The following is a 23,799-nucleotide window of genomic DNA, read 5'->3' on the forward strand; positions in this document are numbered from 1 at the left end:
ATATGTCACGAAGAAGTTATGTGACTACACAAAGGCCTTATATACTAGTAATCGTATCATTTCGGGTCAGTAATTTAGGTTTAGTCTTACAGAGAGATGGGTTAAAGATGCATTAGTGGTGACTATAATCATCATCATGCTTTCTTTTTAATGTATTCCACTGTGCTTTACAAAAAATGCTGTAAGTGCTTACAATTTCCCTATGGTCAGGGTCTCTAAGTGATAAATAACATATTGGAATGTCTTTGGAGTGTGAAACACACACAAAGACTGGGGGAACATGGAAACTTCATGCAGATAGTGCCATAGCAAATATCAAAAAGAGAAGTCTGCACTGTGATGTAGTCATTTAATCTCTTTGCAATCCAGTTATTAAATTAATTTGATAATGGAAGGGCAAAACTTTACAAAACCCTCCTTTCTGGTCACTTGGCTGCATACTAATGCCTTCATACACGTTATAGTAATCCAATGGCCTATCTTATATCTTAACCCCCATATGTAATATAAGGCCCTACGTTTGCCAAAGAGCATTAACCTATAGTAACCAATAAGATGTTTGGATTTAAACAGGTGACCAGGAAATTCTATCTGCTATGGGTTGCTGCCCCTGGGCAAACTTAGTGACATCTATTACATAATCCCATTAGAGTTTTAGTTGATGTACTATCAATCTTAATCACATCCATTAAGTGCTAGACTTCAGAGATGGATACGTCTACCATGGTTCAAGTTTCTCTCTGAAAGGGTCCAAAACTTAGCTTCTTTATGGGAAAGTTTACAAGACTGTCAACTGAGTTTATAAAACTTAGTTTATAAGCACGGTTGTGAACATTCCCCAGTCCTCAGTATGTACTGCTGACCATAAGCCTTCGCAACAGATTTCCCAGATGGACATAAACTGCATGTAACAATATTTGTATTCATCCACTCATATAAGTCCCGCATATGATGATGATTATAAGGCTCATATGCCTGTCTCAGGGCCCAGGGTTTAACTAGAGATGACGCAGACCCTGCAGTTGCAGGAAGACCCAGGAATGTAGATGACCCAGTAAGACCCTAAATGAGGAGCAATTTAAATATATCTTGTTAACTTATCAATGTTTTGGGGCCCTAAATTGAATTTGCTGTGGATCCCATGACATCTAGTTAAGGCACTGCTCAGCACCACCCATCTGGCTTCGCTACAAATGCTGTTCAATGCAGTTGAATCCTTAGAATCCAACAAGCTCTTCCTTTAGCTTTTGCTTTAGTATGTATCCCTTTAACTTCAAATTGAGCAACTTGTTAGACATAAACAGCAAGACATAAACTTGGAACATGTTGATTTAACAATGAAGGAATTGGAAGGTAGCTGATAGCATTCTTTACCTACAGGTACCTCTGTGATGCAAGTAACAGCAAGTGATGCAGACGATCCTACTTATGGGAACAGCGCTCGATTAGTGTATACTGTTCTGGAGGGGCAACCATACTTCTCTGTAGATCCTCAGACAGGTAACTCCAAAGGCCTATGTAAGGATATTGACTTATAACAAAGACTAAGGCCATGTGAAATGTGTGTATAACAGGACAAGAAGGTCCCCTATCACATACACATACTCACTGGGGTACATTTTATGAGGAGTCAATAAACAGGCCAGTATATTCTTTGGAGTGTGGGAAGAAACCAGAGTATAGCCATATAACTAGACAATTATCCAACAATTGACACAATTAGCAATAAGATCCTAGGGACTTGTTTGTTGACCTGCACCCTCTCCAATCATGCATCCCATTATTATGGAAACAGAAATGCTTCTTTGTAGACCCCTGTAGCATTATATTTTAGCCTTAATGGAAGGAAGCTTCCAACTGGCTTCCTTAGTCAATTAGCAAAAGACCCAGTAAGTGAGAAATTCTGTTTAAGTTGAATATTTGTCTCTTTTAATGCACTCTATAATCAGGCATCTCCTTCTGAAGCTTCCAGATCATCTTTTGTTTCTTCACAGGTGTCATCCGCACAGCCATTCCCAACATGGATCGTGAGACTCAGGATGAGTTTCTAGTGGTCATCCAGGCAAAGGACATGGGAGGCCATGTGGGGGGTCTCTCTGGCTCCACAACAGTTACTGTAACATTAAGTGATGTCAATGACAATCCCCCCAAATTCCCTCAAAGTAAGAACCACAGTCTTTCCTCAAATTCTGTCACAGGGGAATTAATAAGTTGTGGTTTTACAGGAAAGTTTAGCTATGAATGCTATAAGTGATCTTCATTGGTCTCCTTTCACAGATCTGTACCAGTTCACTGTTCTTGAGGACATTGCTCCTGGTTCTGTCATTGGCCGTCTCAGAGCACACGATCCAGACATTGGAGAAAATGCAGTCATGTCTTATAGTATCCTGGAAGGTAATGCTGGCGAAACATTCAGTGTGATGTCAGATTCAGCAGGACAGGATGGCATTCTGAGAGTCCGAAAGGTAAAGTGGCAAACAGAGATAGTTGTTAGAAAAAGACAAGATCTTTGACTGAAGCAGACAACTTAAGTGTCAGTGTCTGGTATTCGAGAAAGCATTTTTTTATTGATGCAGATGACACTGCGTACGTTGTGTTCAGAATAATAGAAGTCTGATATCACTAACCTGATCAATCACTGTTTTTGGTAGAAATTTAATTTATACATGGCAAATAATTTACTAAATAATTTAATAAATAGTAGGTGTAGTAGAGTAATAGAAAACCAACAGACCCAACAGTCATGACATGCATGCTGCTGATTCTGTGTAATTGAATTATTAATTGAGGCTTTTTCAAAATAACAATAGCTTGTTCCAAATAATAGCAGTGTGGAGTTCAATTAGGGTGGTCATTCATTCTGTAAAAAAAAAAAAAAGATGTCAATTACGGCCCTTATTTAAGGAAGGAAAGTAGAAAATGTTGTGCATGCTGGTTAGTGTATTTCTCTGTAACAAATGGATTTGGGTCATTTCAGACATTAGAAGAACAGCGTACTTTGATTAAAAATTTGATTGGAGAGGGGAAAACATATAAAAAAAAGTGCAGAAAATGATGGGCTGCTCAGCTAAAATGATCTCAATTAAAATAACAACCAAAACCTGCAAGACGTGGAAAAGATGAAAATAACCATTCGAATTACTAGAAGAATAGCCAAAATGGCAAAGACTCCGCCAATGATCAGCTCCAGAAAGATCAAAGAAGGTCTAAAGTTACCTGTGAGTTACTGTTACAATTAGAAGATGTCTATGTGAAGCCAGGCTATCAGCAAAAAGGCCCCACAAAGTCCCATTGTTGAAAAAAAGATGAACTGAAGAGATTACAGTGACTTGCCTAAAGAGAAATGGTTTGTCAGACAATCCCCAAAAACTGAATTAAAGTCACAGTACAAGACAGTGAATTATAGTGGCACAAGCATTATGATATGAGGATGTTTCTCATACTATGGAGTTGGGCATATTTATCACATACCAGGGATCATGGATCAGTTTCAACACATCAAAATACTTGAATAGGTCACGTTGCCTTATGCCTAAGAGGAAATGCCCTTGAAATAGATCTTTCAACAAGACAACAACCCCAAAAACACCAGTAAAAGAGAACATCTTGATTCCAGACCATCAAGATTGATGTTATGGAGTGGCCAGCCCAATCCCTGTACCTTAATCCAATAGAAAACTTGTGGGTTAACATAAAAATGCTGTTTCTGAGGCAAAACCAAGAAATGCAGAAGAATTGTGGAATGTAACAGGTGCCAGAAATTGGTTGACTCCATGTAACACAGATGTGCAGCACTTCTCAGAAATACGGCTTATACAACTAAATATTACTTCAGTGACTCAAAGGAAAGCAAAATCTTGAAACATTTTTCAGTTTATACTGTGAATGTTTGAGTTTGTAAAAAAGAATGCAGATATTGCTATTTTATTGAACAGCCTAATATTCCCTTTTCCTTACTTTCTGTAAAGGGACAACACAATTTTGATAAATTCTTAATGTTTTGATTCGGAATCGAATGTGCAGTGTTCCCTATCGTGTATTGAAATAAAAGCTATTATAAGGATGTTGAGCTTTATTCACTTTATTCACATTCAGCTTTATTTTGAAACACACTGCTTTTATTCTGAACACAACTGTATGCATGCAGTGTCCCATGAGTATTTAGTAGTTCAGATTGCTAGATAAACAGAGACCATGTTGCTAAGACTTATATTCCTAGAATGTTAGCAGATGACCAGTTGATATCTTAAACTTCTGGCAGTGTATGAACAGATTAGGAAGTGATGAGGAGCCACATATGTCTTCACTTCCTGCTGGTCCAATTGTTCTGCCCAAATGAACAGAACAATAAAGAGGTAACTATACAGGTATGAGACCTTTTATCCAGAATGCTTGGGACCTGGGGTTTTTCTGTAATGTGAATATCCATACCTTTAGTCTGCTTAAATATAATTTAAACATTAATTAAACCCCATAGGATCATTTTACCGTCAATAAGGATTAGTTATGTGTTCGTTTTGATCAAGTACAATGTACTGTTTTATTATTATAGAGAAAAGGGAAATCATTTTAAAAAAATTGATTATTTGGATAAAATGGATTCTATGGGAGACGGCCGTCCCGTAATTCAGAGCCTTCTGGATAACAGGTTTCCATATAAAACATCCCATACCTGTACTATGTATGGCTACTCTTATGGTATGCTTATGGTATGCAGGCTAGTTGGCCAGAAACTGTGCAAAATGGCATGCTGGGTATTTGAGAAAGATCAAATGTTTTTGAAGTCCTACAGTAAAAGAAATTCACCTCTGGAGGCAGCAGCCCACGAGTTTCCAGGGGTGCCAAAAAAGCAGAAATTCATATCAGAATTTCAGCTTTGCTAGTGTAGAGACCACAATTGCACTCGCTGCCCTAGCGATGTGCAGGGGCGATCCTGGCCCCTTCGCCGCCTGAGGCAGCTTGGTGTTGGTCCCCCCCTCCTCCCCGGTGCGCTCACCTTTTTGTTCCGGGGGGGTCCACTAGGGCGGCGGAGAGGGCCAGGACGCTAGCGCAGAGAGCATGATTGCTCTCTCTGTGCTAGAAGAGCCCAATTTCTGGTTTGAAAACCGGAAATTCGGCTCTCAAAATACCAGGAGTGGTATTTTTGCCAGCCGTGGTACCTAGTGGGGCACTGCTGCCTGAGGCGAGTTACTCAACTCGTCTCATTGGCGGAGCGCCCCTGGCGATGCAACCCCCTCTACACCCACTCCGATACTCAAAATGTTATGCGCTGGGTGCGAGGTGGGGCGACATCAGAAAGGCTGCCTCAGAGTGGCAAGGACCTCAAAAACGCCCCTGCTACAATACAAATATAGATGAGAGAAGGCATATTTTCTGTATGGCTAAAAATAGGCTCCAGTTTTAACCCCCTCTCTTTGCAACAAAGGGCTTCCCAGCTCAGTATAAGTGTTGCCTCTAAGATCTAAAATTCTTCAATAATGAACAAGGTTCACAGACTAACTTGTGGACAAATGCCCTACATATTTTATTCAGCAGCTGAAGTTGCAGAATCTTTAAAATGATTTAATTTCTCAGGTGAAATCTTGCTTACAAGTTAGTCTGTGTGCCCTATCTGTTTTCGAAGATGCTGCATTGTAAATATAGAGTAGCTGTGGACAAGGCTGCACCTGCAACATCTGACTTGGGCAGTACATTTTTTAAGGAAGAGTGAAAAGACGGAGATGACCATAAACTTTACTGTAGTACTGACCAGGGCTGGAACTAGGTGTAGGCAGCAAAGGCATGCTCAACTGGAGGTGGCAATCAGTAAGAAGGGCAGGCAGAGGGACAGGGAGGCCGTGTCAAAGACACGCAAGTTAGGGGACATGTAGGGGATGAGTAGAGAGTGGGGTTTGGGGATGCCTACATGCTTCCCTCTCCCACCCATCATGAATACAGACCTGCTAAACACAGGTCTCTGTGCTCTGAAACAAAATACTTAAGTACTATTTTTCTGAAGTGATTGACAATGCAGCTACAGGCAAATGCAGATTAGAGTGGATCTGCTTCACCCCGCCTGATTACAAACCACTGGCTGAGAGCTGTGGAGCCAACGCTCCATGTGACCATGCTTTAAAGGAAAAGTCCAGTGTAAAAATAAAAACTGGGTAAATAGATAGGCTGTGCAAAATAAAAAAATATTTCTAATATAGTTAGTTAGCCAAAAATGTAATGTATAAAGGCTGGCATGCATGGATGAACAGAACACTACTTCCTGCTTTTCCTCTCTCTAACTCTGAGTTAGTCAGCCACCTTAAGCGGCCAACATGGGACATAACTAAGGATGGGCACATTTTTTTGCCTTGTTTCTTCGGGGAAATGACGCACATAGACATGTATGGCGTTGTGCGTCAAAAAAAATGACCCCCAAAAAATTTTTGCCCCTAGACTTGGGCGTCGGCAACATTTCACCAACAGCGAATTTTTGCTGAAACTAAACATAACATAACTGTTCAGTGAGATTGCGAATTTTTGCTGAAACTAAACATAACTGTTCAGTGAGTTTGCAATTAATCCTTAGCATGCAGCTCAGATTCAAAAGCAACAGTTATGACCCATGTGGCCCCACTTCAAGTCTCTGATTGGTTACTGCCTGGTAACCAATGAGTGGAAACCAAGAGAGGAAGTAATGTTCTGTTAGACATCCAGTCACTCCAGCCTTTATACATTACATTTTTGACTAACTATATTAGAAACATTTTTTTATTTTGCACAGCCTTTCTATTTACCTAGTTTTTATTTTTACACTAAACAATTCCTTTAATGGTTTGAAAGTTTGGCATTTAAAAAAAAATAAAAGACTGACTCTTACTAGTTCATGACATGCTTAACAGTTGGTTTGAAAGTTGCTCTTCATCTCCTCTTTTCTCATGCCTTCTAGCTTTTCGGACCACCAACTTCAACAAAAAACATTGTTCTTCAGGTTGCCCACATGCAGTATTTTGAACTGTTTGAAATATACTATTTATCTGGTCTTCTTTTTGTTCATACCTTGTCTATGGCCCCAGGCCTTTTGCTTGAGTGTTGTTGTTACGCAGCATTCTCCAGCCTGAGGATAACCTCTGACAGATGCCTTCTCAGTATAGTATAATATTAGCTCTTAACTAAAGCTGCATACAGAATTTTCAACATCTTATCCACTTTCATGTGCCAAATGGATCAGTCCCTAGTCAACATGCAACTGTAATTCCAAGGACTCTTAAGCTTGTACATTCTTTTCTTCTTTTTGTATATTTCCTTTGGAGCAGTTCTCTAAACTGAATTGTTTATTCATGAATGGGTACACTCAATTCCACTGTACAAATCCTGACGTTTGCAAGCCTTTTCATGATGTCCGTTATCCCTTTCTGTAACCTGCTCACGCAAATTCTCCACTTTCCAAGGGTTGTAATCAAATGAAATATTTGAATGGGACCCTTGGAAAGTGGATAATTTGCTCTGGAACTCCTCTCCCATGCACCTTATACACATATTACACGTATAAGGGCTCCTTTAATATTAACCCATGAACAAAGCACTTGTATTTGTCTTTGCTGGGTGCACTCTGCATTGCTTTTGAGCACAAGGCAGAGCAAGGAACAGCTCAGTGGAACTCTGCTTTTATGTTTTCCCGGGTGACCACAAAAAAACTATGCAAAACAATATGGGCACCGGACCAAGATGTTAAGGCATTATATCTGGCAAAATGCACAATCGTGTTACAATATGGGTCCCACTGGAACTGCTTTGTTCCCGTCTACATCTGATAAATGGGCATGAGTATTCTTTCTGTGCCTGCTGTACCACACTCAGACTAAGGATGGATCATGGAAAATAATTTCAGCAGGGTTACCATCAGAAATCTACAAATACAACTAAATGGTCAGAGCCCTCTGTGACAAGCGCAGCAGGCCATTTTGTAAGCGATACTAAAGCACAGGTTTTAAGGGTCATTTACAATGACCTCAGCAGAAGTGCAAGAGCACTAAATGGCCTTGGGTCAGGCTGCTCCCTGCACCTCACACGAGATATACAAATCTGATATAAGGTCCATCTGACACTGCTCCCTAACTTGCACATTTTGGAGCACATAGACCCATGGCAAGGACTGCCTTCCATATTGTGAGTGAGCACTGTCATCTGGCAAAAAGAGAGCAGGAGAAAACATTGAATAATGTGATAAGAAATAAGCCAAAACGAAATATTCTCTATTCTGTACATCTGATTTCATAGGCAGCATGGTGCATGATGCTGCACTGTCCATCAGCATATTCATTGGGTTCTTGAATAGGCTGATGCACAATGCTATCTTAATAAATGTCTCTGCTCGTTCATGCTTGTGTTTAAATGATGTCTTGCACAGTGCCGTAGGTGTCTGCCTCATCTCATTATTGCAGTCCTAGCTCTGTCCCTGTAAGGATTTATACAATGATCATTTAATAGCTACAAGTCTCTCACAGTGCTAAGTGAAATATTATTGTATGCTGGAAAGGTTGGTATATAAACCAAGGTTATAGCCCATTGCCATACCAGTGCCAGGACAGTACAGTTAACCGCATCTGTGTACTTATTAGGAAAACTAGCAGTAGCCTGGATTTAAGTTGTAGTGTGTAGGGTTGCTTTATGATCCCCAACTACAGCATCAATGCAAGATCTAGTGATTTGCTTTCATCTGATAATTCTTTACCCTACCTCCTATCAGTAATGGAACAAGTAGTTCCTGAGAGAAGGTGCAGGCTGTGCAATTGCACCTGCCGCACCTCAAGTAGTTCTACCCCTGCTCCCTTTCTCCACTTCTTATCCTGTGCAGCAGCGCTATGCATCCAATTGTTTAGTATAGTTCTGCAAGAAACAAACGGATCACCATAATAAAGTGCCAGGATGGGGTGGTGGACTATACACTGAGAAACAATATATATGAAGAAGAGGGTAGACACATCTTGCCTATACAGGATTGATTTAGCTGTAGGATAACACACAAGCTCTATACAGAGCTACAAGTATAACAAAAGTTATCCTGGTGCACTGTTTTTTTAAGTATTATGATAAAACATATGTGTAGGCATTTCTATTCCACACCAGATTCCTAGGTCTTAGAACCTCCTCTGTGTTGTTGCCATGCTTTTTTTCTGTTTAGTGACAATAGCTTTTGATTGTTGTTAACTGTTAAGGAACAGAGACACCACTGATTGGACCCTATAGCATATTTTACTTTGGCACATTGGAACTTTCTTTTAACATTGTTAGCCACTTTGCTATACTCAACACTACATTTTAATTACCCCTTTGATGGTTGCTTATGACGCTTCTTTTTTTTTTGTCAGCATTGTAGGTCGGTGCTTTTCATTTTCACAACAAAGTGATAATTGCTTGCCGTGATAAGCAGTTTCTCCTAGCAAAAAAGTGTTTTTTAACTGGAAGACTTTTGTAGTTGTATTGTTTATATTATGTAATACCTTCAGCAAACGCATGGCTGGTTCAAGGACGATTTGGTACCTTTTTTGGCACTCATTTGCAGTAAATCTTTCTTTGATTTCATCCCTTTTGCTGAAGCTTTATTTTGGCTGCCGCTGTGCTTTCCAACTGCAACTGTAAATAACATTTCAGAATTACTGCTCTGTACTATATCTCTTGAAAAACGTCACATTTATCTTTTGGAGAGCCCCATCCCATATTGTCTATTTCAAATTTTAACACCCAGAAATTATTAGTGTCCTCCAGGGTGGGGTGGTTACAGAAGAAAGGCTGGCAAATTAAAATGAATTAGGGCTATTAGTATTCTTTATTTATAAAGCACTGAAATATTTTGCAGAGCTTTACATAGATTATACATCATTCACTGGCACAGTGGTGTTTATAATTTAAAGAGAATTTGTCATACAATAAATGTTTTCATTTACCAGAGGTGTGGGATAGTAGAGCAGTTGGAGGAAACAATAGTATTTTGCCATGAAAATACCCATCATGAGCACTATGCCACCTGCACTGTGAGGGAGTCCCCAGGGTGGGAGACTATGTTAGGGCACACACATGTTGACCAATACTATTTCACACACATGTGTATAACGAATTATCATGACAGTGTTTTTCAAAATGCTATTGTTTCCTTCAACTGGAGTCCAGACTCTATTAGTCTGACCACCGGTGGGGACACCATTTTTGTAAGATATGTGCCTTTATGTTTTTGTGTTTTGGAGAAACAAACACGGCAGACACAAGAACATTTCCTCTCCTGACTAGAATCTAAACCTAGTTATTTTATAGACCGTGTCTATACTACCCTTTTGGTATACTAGGGAAAATGCCATTGTGCCATTATCCAAGACCTTGCACCAACATATTTCAAAATACACAATAAAAACTGGGAAGATAATTGCGGGCTCACCATTCTAGAGCAGTATAAAACCACCATGGGGTTTATTTATTTATTCATTCATTCTCTCACCACCACAACGAAAGAATATACCAGCTCATTGGCAAACTATGATTTTTGATATGACTGTACTAACTTACTATTTATCAAAGCATTGTTATGCTGAAGCCCAGATGCCTCATTTGTCAATTAATTAGCCTTATCATATATCTAATGAGAATCTAGGCCTGACCACAGATCAGCACCTGCTTCTGTGCCAAAGAAATCAGTACAGCAATTGATAGAGAATGCACAGCAGTTACATGCAAACCCATAATTGTTGCTTTGTTTTTGTTAACAATACCTTTATACTGTGTATAATTATATATTCAGAGTTCCTGATGTTATCTTTTTATCTTTTAGCCTTTGTCTTTACTGTATCTCTCTCCACTTTACCCTTATCTATAGTTTTTCTACTGCCTTCTCTATGTGTTTATTATCCACTCATTCATGCCTATTCTCTGCACCTCGACTCATTCCTCATTACATACTATATTAATTGTGTCATTTGCCCATGCTCTTGGTTCCCTACTACAATTGTGCCCATTCCTGCTTCTCGACTTCTTTATAATGAGTTTATTTCCACATTATTTCTATATTCTAATTTTCTTATAATCCCTACTTTCTTATCATCCCTACTTATCATCCCTGCTATCATCCTGACCCCCAGCTTGTACTTTGCTTCTGCATCTCTGTGTCTTTTTCTATGTTTTTTCCCTGGCATTCCACTCTTCCCTGTAGTATGAGTCCTTCAGTTCTCTCTTATTTATAACCTGCTTTTTAACTCTATTGTGTCTTTTTTTTTTTACTAGTCCAGAGCACTGAGTTGCTTTTCTTTATGTAGTTTCACTATTTGCTTTCAAGACCCTTCACATCAGTGCTTCATTTCAATCCTTGTTTTCTATATTGCTTCTTTCTTCTTTCCCCTTTATCAACTCATTCTCTTTTGCTTGCCTTTTATTTTCCACCCACTCATTTACATTTTATTGTATCTTGACTATATTTTACCTTTTCCCGAAATATACTGATCATCCCAGCATCTCCCTGCTCTCACATGACACTACACTGTGTTACTATATTTATATGATCCTTCTATTTCACTTTAGTCCTTGGATTTTGAATCCCAGCGCTCTTTTACCTTCCGTGTTGAAGTAATGAACACTGTGATAGACCCCCAGTATATCCGCCGCGGGCCATTTAAAGATGTAACCACTGTGAGAGTGACAGTTGTGGATGTGAATGAGCCTCCCCTATTCTCACAGGAACTTTATACTATGAGTGTGTTGGAGAATCTTCCCTTGGGAGCCATTGTGGGAGTGGTCGAAGCGCAAGACCCTGACCAACACAGTAGCTCCATCAGGTGCCTAATTTTGTGTTACAGTTTCATGTTGTATAACTATGCTTTTTCATTTACACTAGTTTAAAGCTATGCATTGAGCAAAATACAATGTTCCCTCTTTATACCACCCTTGCTTACTGCCAGGTTAAAGCTCATGATGTGTTTTAAATTATAGCAGTTCAATAAATATCACCTTTCTTAAAGTCACCCTTTTAATAATGCCAGTGGTAGATTGAACAACCATTGTATGCCTAGGTTTGTTCTATTGTAATGGTATGGGACCTGTTATCCAGACTGCTCGGGACCTGGGGTTTTCCTGATGGGGTCTTTTCGTAATTTCGATCTCCATACATTAAGTCTACCTTAAAAAATCATGTAAACATAACCCAGTAGGATTATTTTGTGTCCATTAAAGATTAATTATACCTTAGATGTGATCAAGTACAAGGTACTGTTTTATTATTACAGAAAAAACTAAATAATTTTGAACATTTTTAATTATTTGATTAAAATGGACTCTATGGGAGGTCACCATACCATAATTCGGAGCTTCCTGGATAATGGATTTCGGAATTCCATACCTGTACTAGTAAATAGTGAGAAATGCCTTTTTGTGAAAACTGCCGACACACACATTTGACCATTTGATATTTGTCAAATATTCACTTCCTCCACCCCCCCATGTTTTGACTCAAAGCAATTTGATCTGAGAATTCAAATCACATGGAGGGGCTTTTCAGTAATGCAAAATGCTTACAAGATCAGCGCAGAAAAATGTTTTATACCTCAGTTTTACAGAACAGCATTCCATAACAGTTTCCAGGGGCTGGAATGATTATACTGGAAATTGGGGACCACCCCTGCTTTTAAAAATCTCTAATTAGTCTGCTGATCTGATGTACAGATTTTTCAGTGTTTTTTAAACTGTAAGACATTATTATCCCATTTTGTTTACCTGGCCTAAAGGTCCCCATAGACGCAAAGATCTTTCGTTGGTGAATGATCGATTTCAGTGCAATCCGACCAATCCGTCAAATTATCGTGAGGTTATTGGGAATCGAACGATTGTGCATTTTACGATTTTTTGTCCGACATCTGTCATAAAATTGATCGGCCAGGTTAAAACATTTTTATCAGTCCCAGTGCAATCTATCTATGTTTGCGAGGCCAAGCAGGCAGCTACCCAGTTTTCCTGGCAATATCGCTTGAAATGGTCTTTTTAGTTGATGGACACATCGTACATTTAAATGATTGTTTCGAGATAATGGTGGTCTCACGATAACGAAAAGATCTTTACATCTATGGCCAGCTTTAGGCTAATATTTGCAGCAGCATGTTTGTAGTGTAACCATCTCTTATTCTTGTGTCTGCTTGCTACTACTTCTATCTCCCTGGCAATTCACATAAACAAAGGAAAGGGTTAAAATCAATATGAGCTAGGACTTGAGGTTTCATGAAGGCTGCTTCATCATTCTGCACTAACATTACATGCCTGGGAGAAAAGGTTGATTTGGGAAGTGAATATGTTAATAAACTCCCTATTATCCTCGGTTTTCTCTCTCTCTTAGTCATGCTTTTTTTATATATTATGTTTTTGCATGGAAACTGATCTTTTTCTCCTTACAGCTATTCCATTGATCCCCTTTCGGACCCAGAGGTGCTTTTTTCTATTCACCCTGAGGATGGGACCATACGCACGAGCGTTTCATTAGACCGGGAGGTGAGGGGAGAGCATAGTATCACTGTGAGGGCCAGTGAGTCCGGTGAGTGGGATTAACCACCAGGGAGTGGGAAATATTCTACTAGTGAAATGCACAAACTCATTCCTGTTTTCTGTTTCATGTTCTTTCTTGTATTGTGTGTTGTTTATTTGTTTTGCATGTGTTTGTGGCTTTCCTGTGTTTCTGTGATTTGCTATGTTTTGTGCTGCGTCCCTTTGTTGTGTCTCTGTGTTGTGTTGTTGTTCCAGACAGCTCTTCCCATGTGTCACAAGCTGGAGTTTTGATTAAGGTGTTAGATGTGAATGATAATCCCCCAAGGTTGGCAGAGATGTACAAACCGCACGTGTGTGACCATGCTCAGCCTGGACAGGTGTGTACAACTACACTTTAAAATTCCTCCTACTTTTTTATAAAGCTGCACGTAGCATTTTCTCCTTTGAGATCCACTATTCTTCACATGTATGATCCTCCACCTTTCCATATACTGTAACCTGTATTTTTAACTCACAACACTTCTCATTCTGATATACTCACCTGCTCCCTAGACTCTTCTCCTACAGAGGCATGCATTTGCTGCTTGGGAAATCCCTCCTACTGATTTATGCACCTGCTCCTTAAAATTCCTTCTACCGAGTTCTGAATCTGCGGCATGTATTCTCCCTCTAATGATTTCTGCATCTGCTTCTTTAACTCTATCACTGATATATACATCTGCATATTTTAACTCCTCCCAATTCCCAACCCCTGGTTCCGGCCCTGAGCATATTCAACTAGTTTCCTATAATTTCACCTGATTATATAAGCACATGTATGCACCACCATCCTATTCCCTACATAATAAAAGGCACAGTGTTTGTCCAGAAGCAGTAAGACCTGGGTCAGTGGAGCTGAGTGGGCCCATGGGGTTTTTTACCAGTGTCCCACAGGCCCAGTTCAACCCTGGTGACTAAAAACCTCAAAACAAGCCAACAACAAATAAACTCAGCTCTCTAAGTCCTGCAAAAATGATTTTCATTTGTCAAGGCTGGCAAGTACTTTCAAACATACAGTATAGTTGAACAATGTAACCTTTCTCCCTAACGCCTGTAGCTGGTTTTCACAGTTCCTACTTATATACTTTTTCTTTGATACAAATAAAATCAAATTACCAAAATTGCCATTCTAAGCTTATAGCACTACATCATTTATTTCCCATTATTATAGCATGAAAACACTCTTATGTGTCTGTACTGGAGACCACAATAGGCTTTCTCTAGTTAACTGCAGGCAGCCTTCTATCATTCCTTTCTTCCATTTGTTACGCAAGACTTGGTGCTGAAGAATACTGATATATGTGAAGTTTTCACAGTAATTTGTGGTCTCATTCAAGGAGAACGTGAATTGTGAGGTCATTTCAGGACAGTAAGTCCTGAGTCTGTTGCTGTGGTGGCATTCATTGCACTTTGTTGTGGTGTCTCAAGAAGCCTGGAAAACATAATGCAGATTTTTCCAATATTCTCTATTTCAGCTTTCCCTGAGCAAAGCATTTGCACGCAGCCTTATTCTTTTCTTACCCATGGTCTCAGTAATTTGATCTCCCCACTTTTCCTCAGAATAAAGCAATAAAAGCTGGACATATTCCCCATATAAAAATGACAGTATAACAATAAACGGGTGATGCACAAAACAAAATGGCAATTTGTATGTTAATTTTATGGCACAGCTGCAACAAGGTGGTCAGGAACTGCAAACTGATATTATGTTGATGCTTTGTTGTGCCCAAGACAGGCTGAAGGTTATATTCATCCTTTCTATCCTTTGAACTTAGAACAATGCATTATTTCTAACTGTACAGTCATATTAAAAAGTTTGGGAATCCCTCTCAGCCTGCATAATAATTTACTCAACTTTCAACAAAAAATATAATAGTGGTATGTCTTTCATTTCCCAGGAACATCTGAGTACTGGGGTGTTTTTTTTAATTAGATTTTTAGTGAAGCATTATTCAGTTGTATGAAATTAAATCAAATGCGAAAAACTGGCTGTGCAAAAATTTGGGTACCCTTGTAATTTTGCTAATTTGAATGAATGTAACTGCTTAATACTGATTACTGGCAACACCAAATTGGTTTGATTAGCTAATTAAGTCTTGAACTTCATAGGCAGGTGTGTCCAATTATGAGAAAAGGTATTTAAGGGCTCTTACTCACAAGCGTTTTTACCTGCGCTCCCCTGCGTTCCGTTTTTCTGCATTCAGCCACAGGGGAGCGCAGGAATAGACGCATTACATTTTTTCCAATGGGGCTGTACTCACACAGGCGCGTGTAGGCACCAAACGCAGGTTGAGACGCAACATGCTGCATTTTTCCTGCGTTTGGCGCCTACACGCGCCTGTGTGGGTACAGCCCCATTGGAAAAAATGTAATGCGTCTATTCCTGCGCTCCCCTGCGGCTGAACGCAGAAAAATGGAACACAGGGGAGCGCAGGTAAAAACACTCGTGAGTTATAGCCCTAAGGTGGCCGATTGCAAGATGTGCTTCTGTTTGACTCTCCTCTGAAGAGTGACATCAACTGTCAAAAGATCTGAAAACAAAGATTGTTCAGTATCATAGTTTAGGGGAAGGCTACAAAAAGCTCTCTCAGAGGTTTAAACTGTCAGTTTCAATTGTAAGGAATGAAATCAGGAAATGGAAGGCCACAGGCACAGTTGCTGTAAAGCGCAAGTCTTTCAGGCCAAGAAGAAGGAGCGGCATATGCGGAGGATTGTGAGAACAGTTACAGACAACCCAAATATCAGCTCCAAAGACCTGCAAGAACATCTGCTGCAGATGGTCTATCTGTACATCGTTCTACAATTCAGCACAATTTGCACAAAGTACATCTGTATGGCAGGTGATGAGAAAGAAGCTCTTTCTGCACTCACGCTACAAACAGAGTTGCTTGTTGTATGCAAAAGCTCATTTAGGCAAGCCACAGTCATTTTGGAACAAAGTGCTTTGGACTGATGAGACATTTAGTTATTTGGTCATAACAAAAAGCACTTTGCATGGCATAAGAAGAACACCGCATTTAAAGAAAAACACCTGCTACCTACTGTCAAATTTGGTGGAGGTTCCATCATGCTGTGGGGCTGTGGGACTAGTTCAGGGACTGGGGCCCTTGATAATGTCAACGGTCAGATGAATTCAACCCAATATCAACAAATTCTTCAGGGTAATATTCAAGCATCAGTCACAAAGTTGAAGTTACGCAGGGGTTGGATAGTCCAACAAGACAATGACCCTAAACACACTTGGAAATCTACAAAGGCATTTATGCAGAGGGAGAAGTACAATATTCTGGAATCGCCGTCACAGTTCCCAGACTTGAATATCATGGAAAATCTATGGGATGATTTCAAGCAGGCTGTCCATGCTCGGCAGCCATCAAATTTAACTGAACTGGAGAGATTTTTTTATCTGTTCCATCCAGAATCCAGACACTCATCAAAGGCTATAGGAGGCGTCTAGATTCTGTTACATTTGCAAAAGGAGGCTCAACTCAATTTTGTTATGATGCATATTGCATATTTTCTGTTAATCCAATAAACGTTATGTCACTGCTGAAATACTACTGTTTCCATAAGGCATGTTATATATTAAAATTAAGTTGCTACTTTGAAAGCTCAGCCAATGATAAACAAAACTCCAAAGAATTAAGAGGGGTTCCCAAACTTTTTCATATATACAGCAACATAGGCAGAAAAGAAAAATAACTCATAACTCAATAATTCAAGAGGGAATAAACCTTTATTAGTCTCTGCATATAAGTGTAGGCAAATCAGTGAGTAGTGCAATTATATCACTCAGCATGTCCCAAGAATTAAGAGAGCTACTTTATTAACCTGGTAAATTATGGGATATAAATACCTGGTACAGTGTTATGGCTATAATGTGGGAGTTTCTACTGCAATGACTGCATAATTCTAGTCTACCTACCCTTTGGCTGAGAGGTCACTCTCTCATGTGGCTTCATTTAAGGAAATTTGACAGGGTCAAAACTGAATTCTGAATTCTGATACTACAGGACTATAACAGGTGTTAGAGAAGGTTGTTTCTAGGCAGACTGCGAACAAGAAGGTTGAAACAAGAGCAGAGACAGGATAAAACAAGGACTATATAAATGAACATGAATAAGAATATATATATATATATATATAGTCAAATACAAGAGTCCTCTGTACTCAACCCATTATCAATATATTTAAGACAGCAACATTTTGTGCATACTGCTACTAAAAAATGCCTTACCCTTTAAACAAAACAGGGATTGTTTGTCCATATATTGCAATATATTTAAGCTGGCCAACTACGTCAAAGTCATCCCATATCTGGCCAGTCCTATGCTCAATTTTCATCTGATTCATTAAGAATTCTATTGCTTCATTATACATTTTACAAAGGGACTAGGTATTACCTGCAACTTAACTTGCTGCTTTCAAAGTAAAACTCCCAAACTTGGCTGCCCTTTTATTAGACACCAGTGGGATCACCTGACTATAGCTGGGAAGGGTGGGAGCTACAACATGGAGCTGGTCACTGCTCCTGTATAAACTATAACAAACAAGGGAAAGTTGTGCTCACCACTAATTTTTAAAACCATTAGGCGGGGGTGCAATGAGGCTGTGACCACAAAATACATATAGTCAAATACAAGAGTCCTCTGCACTCAACCCATTATCAATATATTTAAGACAGCGACATTTTGTGCATACTGCTACTAAAAAATGCCTTACCCTTTAAACAAAACAGGGATTGTTTGTCCATATATTGCAATATATTTAAGCTGGCCAACTACATCAAAGTCATCCCATATCTGGCCAGTCCTATGCTCAATTTTATCTGATTCATTAAGAATTCTATTGCTTCATTATACATTTTACAAAGGGACTAGGTATTACCTGTTTGCTTGTTTGCTTGTTTGTTTATATATATATATATATATCTATATATATATATATATATATATATATATATATATATATATATATATATATATATATATATAAAATATAATCCACCAGTATGATTATAAGGTGTTTTTAATCAGATATCAAACACAAAAAAATATACATTTACATGGCTCTTTTACTATGGCTAGACACAAGTACTGGAGTATTAAGAGGTGCAAAATGACACCCCTTACAGTGTTTTACATAGGTGCTACCCAAAATGCAGTGCTATGCGTGCTCCTTAAATTGTTGGCAAATAACATTGTGCTTTGTGCCAGTTTTTGTGCTTATTGTCTTGTCCAACTTCATAAATAAATGCTTTTTTTTTATTTGCAGTGAATGGAGTTACATAAATCTTGTGTTTATTAATACCAATTTTCATTTGACCGCAGTTTCTCTTTTATTTCTGTATGCCAGTAAGTAATACTGTGAATGGCAGGGAAAAAAGGGAAGGTTAACTAATAGCATATAAAAATACTCATTATGAGGACAAAAGTCAGATATGTCTTTACTGCAAAAAGACAAACATTCATATCTTCAAAGCATGTCTGTTCCTATGTGGTGGTGCAGTTACACCCCCTGTGCCACCCAGAATTTATGCCAATATATTAAACAGCTGGTATACTGAACATGGCATGAGGAAGCCAACTGCATCTTAAAAAGTGGAATCATTTCTTTTGCATCTTTTGGAGGATTCCAGGAACATGTAATACCATATGTACTTTACAAAATCAATATTAACCACAAATATTAGGAAGAGAGAAGAATATATACAAACAAATTTAAACAACAGGCTCTAAAGCTATCTTCTTCTAGGAAAAAAATTGGCGACAAGAAGGTATTGTTGCAAGTCAAGAGGTGCATAAGTGCTTTAATGTTAATTGACCAAAAGGACATTTCTTTAAGATTAGTCAAATGATGAGGCTTCTCCTTCATTGAAAGTCCCTTTTTAAGTAGAATGGCAAGGGTGTCTAGTCCTCTCACAGAATAGGTCATACAATAAGAATAGATTATTTATTTTATATAACTCTTTATTTATGGTAATTATAAGTATATACCAACAAATGAATAAAATCATAAAAGGTAAAGAAGGAAGTAATTGAAAAGTACAGAAAATAATATAAACAAAATAAAGTCAAATTAAATCAATGTGTAGTTTGATCACAGTTACATTATAAATGCTATCATTCCTATTCCAGATTAGTAAGAAATTTTCCCACAATGACCAGATGGATGTATGGAGATTGTGTTTATCCTCCAAGAGGGCTGATAAATAGTGCATAGACTGAATAAATTCTAAGTCTGTTGATAACAAGTAAGATAGGAAGGGAGGGAGCCAACCTATGTAGGGCTATGAGCCAGTGTGTGGCTGCTAGTATTTGGGATACAAGTTTGCATGGGTGTAGAGCTTGGTTAGGATAGGGCAGGAACAGTAATGCTGACTCCATGGTTGGTTCAATAGTTACCCCTACTATCTGAGAAGCCATTTTATACACTTCAGTCCATAACTCTAAAACGATGGGGAAATGCCACCAGGCATGAAGATAATGCTCTATGATAGCAGGCATATCATATAATTGGGGAAAGGATTTGAATTAGCCCAGGGAGAATGTCTGGGTTGCCCATTAATGGTTGCATATGACTACAGGAGGTGTGCAGGATACATTTTTGCTTCAGGGTTTTCCATAACTGTAGATGAAACTTAATTACGGGGGTTTATAATCTTATATTTCTGAATCACATCTTGATTGGCCCATAAAAGAGAGGAGACCCTCAAAGGATGAATACTGTCATTTTCAAAATCAACCCACTTGGAGTGGCCTGATTTTAGGTGCCATTGTGTCATTTGTGCAAGCCTTGTAGCTTTAAAATATTGCATCAAATACAGGACCCTCAAACCTCCCTGGCTATAAGACTTATATAACACATTTTTGTTGATCCTGTGTGTTTTGTTGTTCCAAATAAAGTTCCAGACTTGTCTCTGTAATTGGGTGGGGCCTGTGCTATTAATATATTTTGGGAGTAGCATCATCTGACTTGCAGCTATGCAACCCAGCCAAGAAATAGAATAATCCAAAAACCTGTGTAATGTATTTATGAGAGGGGGGAAATTTGCTTTGTACAAGGTGTTGAAGGATTTAGTGATTTTGACCCCAAGGTAGTCTACAGAATGCTTTCTCTAATGGAAGCGAAAGCTCGGTTCCTGGAATTTGAAGTGGTGCTTAGGGATGTTAAGGGGGAGTGCTTCCGTTTTGGAGATACAAACTTGAAGACCCGAAAGCTTATAAAACTTATCCATGGTGTTGAATAGGTTAGGGAGGCTAGTCAAAGGCTTGGTTATTGTGAGTCTAATGTCATCGACGCACATACTCATTTTGTAGGTCTGGTGGGATTTGACATAGCCTGAGATATTACTGTTTTGTCGATTAGCATGGCCAGAGGCTCGATGGCTAGGGAGAAAAGAAGTGCCGACAAGGGTCATCTCTGGCATGTGCCCCTTGCAATAGGGATGGCTAAGGTCTGTCTCCCTAAAATTTAAGTAGGCTATTGGGTGTCTGTATAGGACTCAGATGGCATCTAGGAAATGGCCTGTGATATTGTATTTTGTGAGTATTTTAAATAGATATGGCCAAGAAAGAGAATCAAACTCCTTGTGTATGTCCAGCATAATTGTTAATAGTGGGGTTTTCGTGATGTTGGCATCTTCAATAATGTTGATAAGTCTATAGGTGGCGTTTGTAGTTTGTCTACCTGGAACGAACCCTGTTTGATCTGGGTGGATCAGTTGAGGAAGGTATGTGTTTAGCTGTGCTGCCAATATTTTGAAGAATATCCGGATATCTACATTGAGTACAGAAATTGGGCGATAATTTTGAATATAAGTCCTTATGGGGTTTCGGAAGGAGAGAGAGGTTGGCAAATAACATTTCCTGAGGTAGTGCATGACCTTGTAGCATCTCATTAAAGAGAACCAGTAGATGAGGTAGCAAGAGGCTCTGGAATTTTTTATAAAAGGAAGGGGGAAAACCATCTGGGCCTGGGCTGGAACTGTTCCTTAATTGTCAAATGGCTATTTCAATTTCCTCTATGGTGATGGGAGCATTTAGAGCAGTATTGTCATCTAAGGATAATTTTGGGAACCTGACTTGTGATAGTAGCGCTTCGCTATTTAATAGGGGGTGTTGGGGCTAAATGCATATAGCATTGTATAAAACTCCTGGAACTGAGAAATTATTATTATTAACTGAAATAAAGTGTGTTGCATATGCCCAATGGATTTGTCAGCTTTTTGGTACAAGAGGGTGGTTAGATTCTGACAGGCTTGTACCAGAGCCTCCAAGGTTTGTAGGTTAGGGGTATGTTTATGTAACCGATCTTGGTTTGCCACCTCCTGTTCTAAGCTTATTATCTGATTGTGGAACACTTTATTTTTATGTGCTGCTAAATTTATAAGCACCCCACGAATGGTAGCTTTATGGGCTGCCCAAAGCGTGTTGATGGAAAGTGATTCGTCCAGATTTTCTATCCAATAATTTTCAATGCATCCGTAATTCTGCTACCTGGGAGGCGGTCAGGAAATGAAACGAAAACCAAAGCATGGTCTGACCATGCTATGGCCATAATTTTGGCTTCTGTAACATTGGTGATAGCTGATCCCACTCTAGTCTATGCTAGAGTGGGAGTTATGCGGTGCTGAGTAAAAGGTAAAATTGCTTGCTCTAGGGGGCAAGCATCACTTTAAAGAAAGGTCAGGGAGGCTTTGCTTTAAGTAGTAAGTGGCTGATGCAGATGTTGAAAACCTTATGGAGGCCTACAGGGGGGTGCATATATGTTCATGGTGGTAATAGGTCTACCTAACATAGTACCACATAATAACAAATATCTGCTTTCATGGTCAGATGTTACTGTTTCTGGAACAAATACAACATGGTGATGGAACGCCACTGCCACCCCTCGTTTTTTCCTCCGTAATTGGTAGCAAATATTTGCGGGTAAAATTTGTGTAAATAAGGCACAGGTCCTTTCATGGCCCAGTGTGTCTCTTGCAAGGCAACCACATCAGATTGAGATTAAGTAAAATGAGGCGGCAACTTTCCATCTACTGGGGGAATTTAGGCCCTTAACATTTTGGATAACTATAGTAATTTCAGTCCCCATATTGTATACATCATTATACATTTCAATGTTAGACAGGTGTTATCAGTTATATTCTGTTGCTGTGTTACCATATTATATAAGGTGGGCCTAGAGCGATGAAAATTACAATCAAAGATGGTAATTACTTTCCCTTCAAACTGCTTAGCTAGCATCCAAAGATGCAAATCCATGTTGTTGTTCATATACCTGGAATAAGTCGTAGCGATATGTCTTAGTACTTGGCTGTTGTGATCAAACATGTTAGGTATAGCAAAAAAAAAAGGAAAATCAAAATAAAATGTGACATTAATAGATGATTTTTTTATCAAAAGACAAACTAGATTTATTAGTGCTAGTAGTATATCATTGATTTAAGCATTGGTCTGATTGAAATTTTGCAGTCAGGAAGACTTTGATATATTTTCTGTAGCACCAGCCTCTAGTAACTAAGTAGGGATTATTTGAGCAAAGTGTTATACTTGATGGATTTGTCTTTATAAAAGCTTAGCTACTATATTAACATCTCTGTGAGAGTTGATCTCAGTATACAATGGCATTGTACATAGTGATAAATTCTTGTGCTGCTGGGCACTAAATAAACAATACCTTCCTAACTGAATATTATGTAGCGCACAAGCCAGCTTGTCAGGAGAACAGAATTTATAGGCAACGGCTCTAATGTTAGTGCAGTTCCAAGAATCCACAGCTTTAACCAAGAAAAGCCTCATTATTATTAGTGTTTGTTCTCCAAGGATACATGATGGGTTAGTGAAGGCCAAATAGACATATGAACTGTAAATCTCTTACTGATTTGGTCAATTGAGCATATAACAAATAACAGCCTGTTTTAAAATATGGCAAATGAATAAACATTAGTGTTGGCAATTGACATGCAAATCTCACACATTTTCGCACTGATGTTTAACCTTTATTGAAAGCATTGTTTTGTTAACAAACCATCAGATTGTAGACACTGATTTTAAATAAACTGTTGATATTAGCTAGGAGTTCTGATATTTGTTTTTTTCCGTGTCTAGAAGTGTCTGGAGTGGTTTAAATACCCAGGAATAACACGAGCCGTTAAAGAAACAAAAAACAGAAATTTGCAGTAGATCCAAGTATAGAGCATAAGAGTAAATTAAGGGAATATTAAGGTTACACTTGTAAAACTTGTACTGATTGCTTCCACTTATCCAGCAATGA

The 23,799-nt window shown here is 38.8% G+C and overlaps 1 protein-coding gene across 2 annotated transcripts in view; it reads left to right on the forward strand.

Annotated features, from left to right (window-relative positions):
• cdh24.S (cadherin 24 S homeolog) overlaps positions 1 to 23,799 on the forward strand; it is a 65,734-nt gene that overhangs the window by 35,410 nt on the left and 6,525 nt on the right. For both annotated transcript variants that reach the window (XM_041580195.1, XM_041580194.1), the window contains exons 4-9: positions 1,381 to 1,500; positions 1,995 to 2,162; positions 2,278 to 2,465; positions 11,536 to 11,789; positions 13,395 to 13,531; positions 13,738 to 13,859. In XM_041580195.1, coding sequence (XP_041436129.1) covers positions 1,381 to 1,500; positions 1,995 to 2,162; positions 2,278 to 2,465; positions 11,536 to 11,789; positions 13,395 to 13,531; positions 13,738 to 13,859 — 989 coding nt within the window. The remainder of the gene's footprint in view (positions 1 to 1,380; positions 1,501 to 1,994; positions 2,163 to 2,277; positions 2,466 to 11,535; positions 11,790 to 13,394; positions 13,532 to 13,737; positions 13,860 to 23,799) is intronic.

This window comes from Xenopus laevis, chromosome 1S (assembly GCF_017654675.1).
Source record: "Xenopus laevis strain J_2021 chromosome 1S, Xenopus_laevis_v10.1, whole genome shotgun sequence".
Classification (NCBI taxonomy): domain Eukaryota; kingdom Metazoa; phylum Chordata; class Amphibia; order Anura; family Pipidae; genus Xenopus; species Xenopus laevis.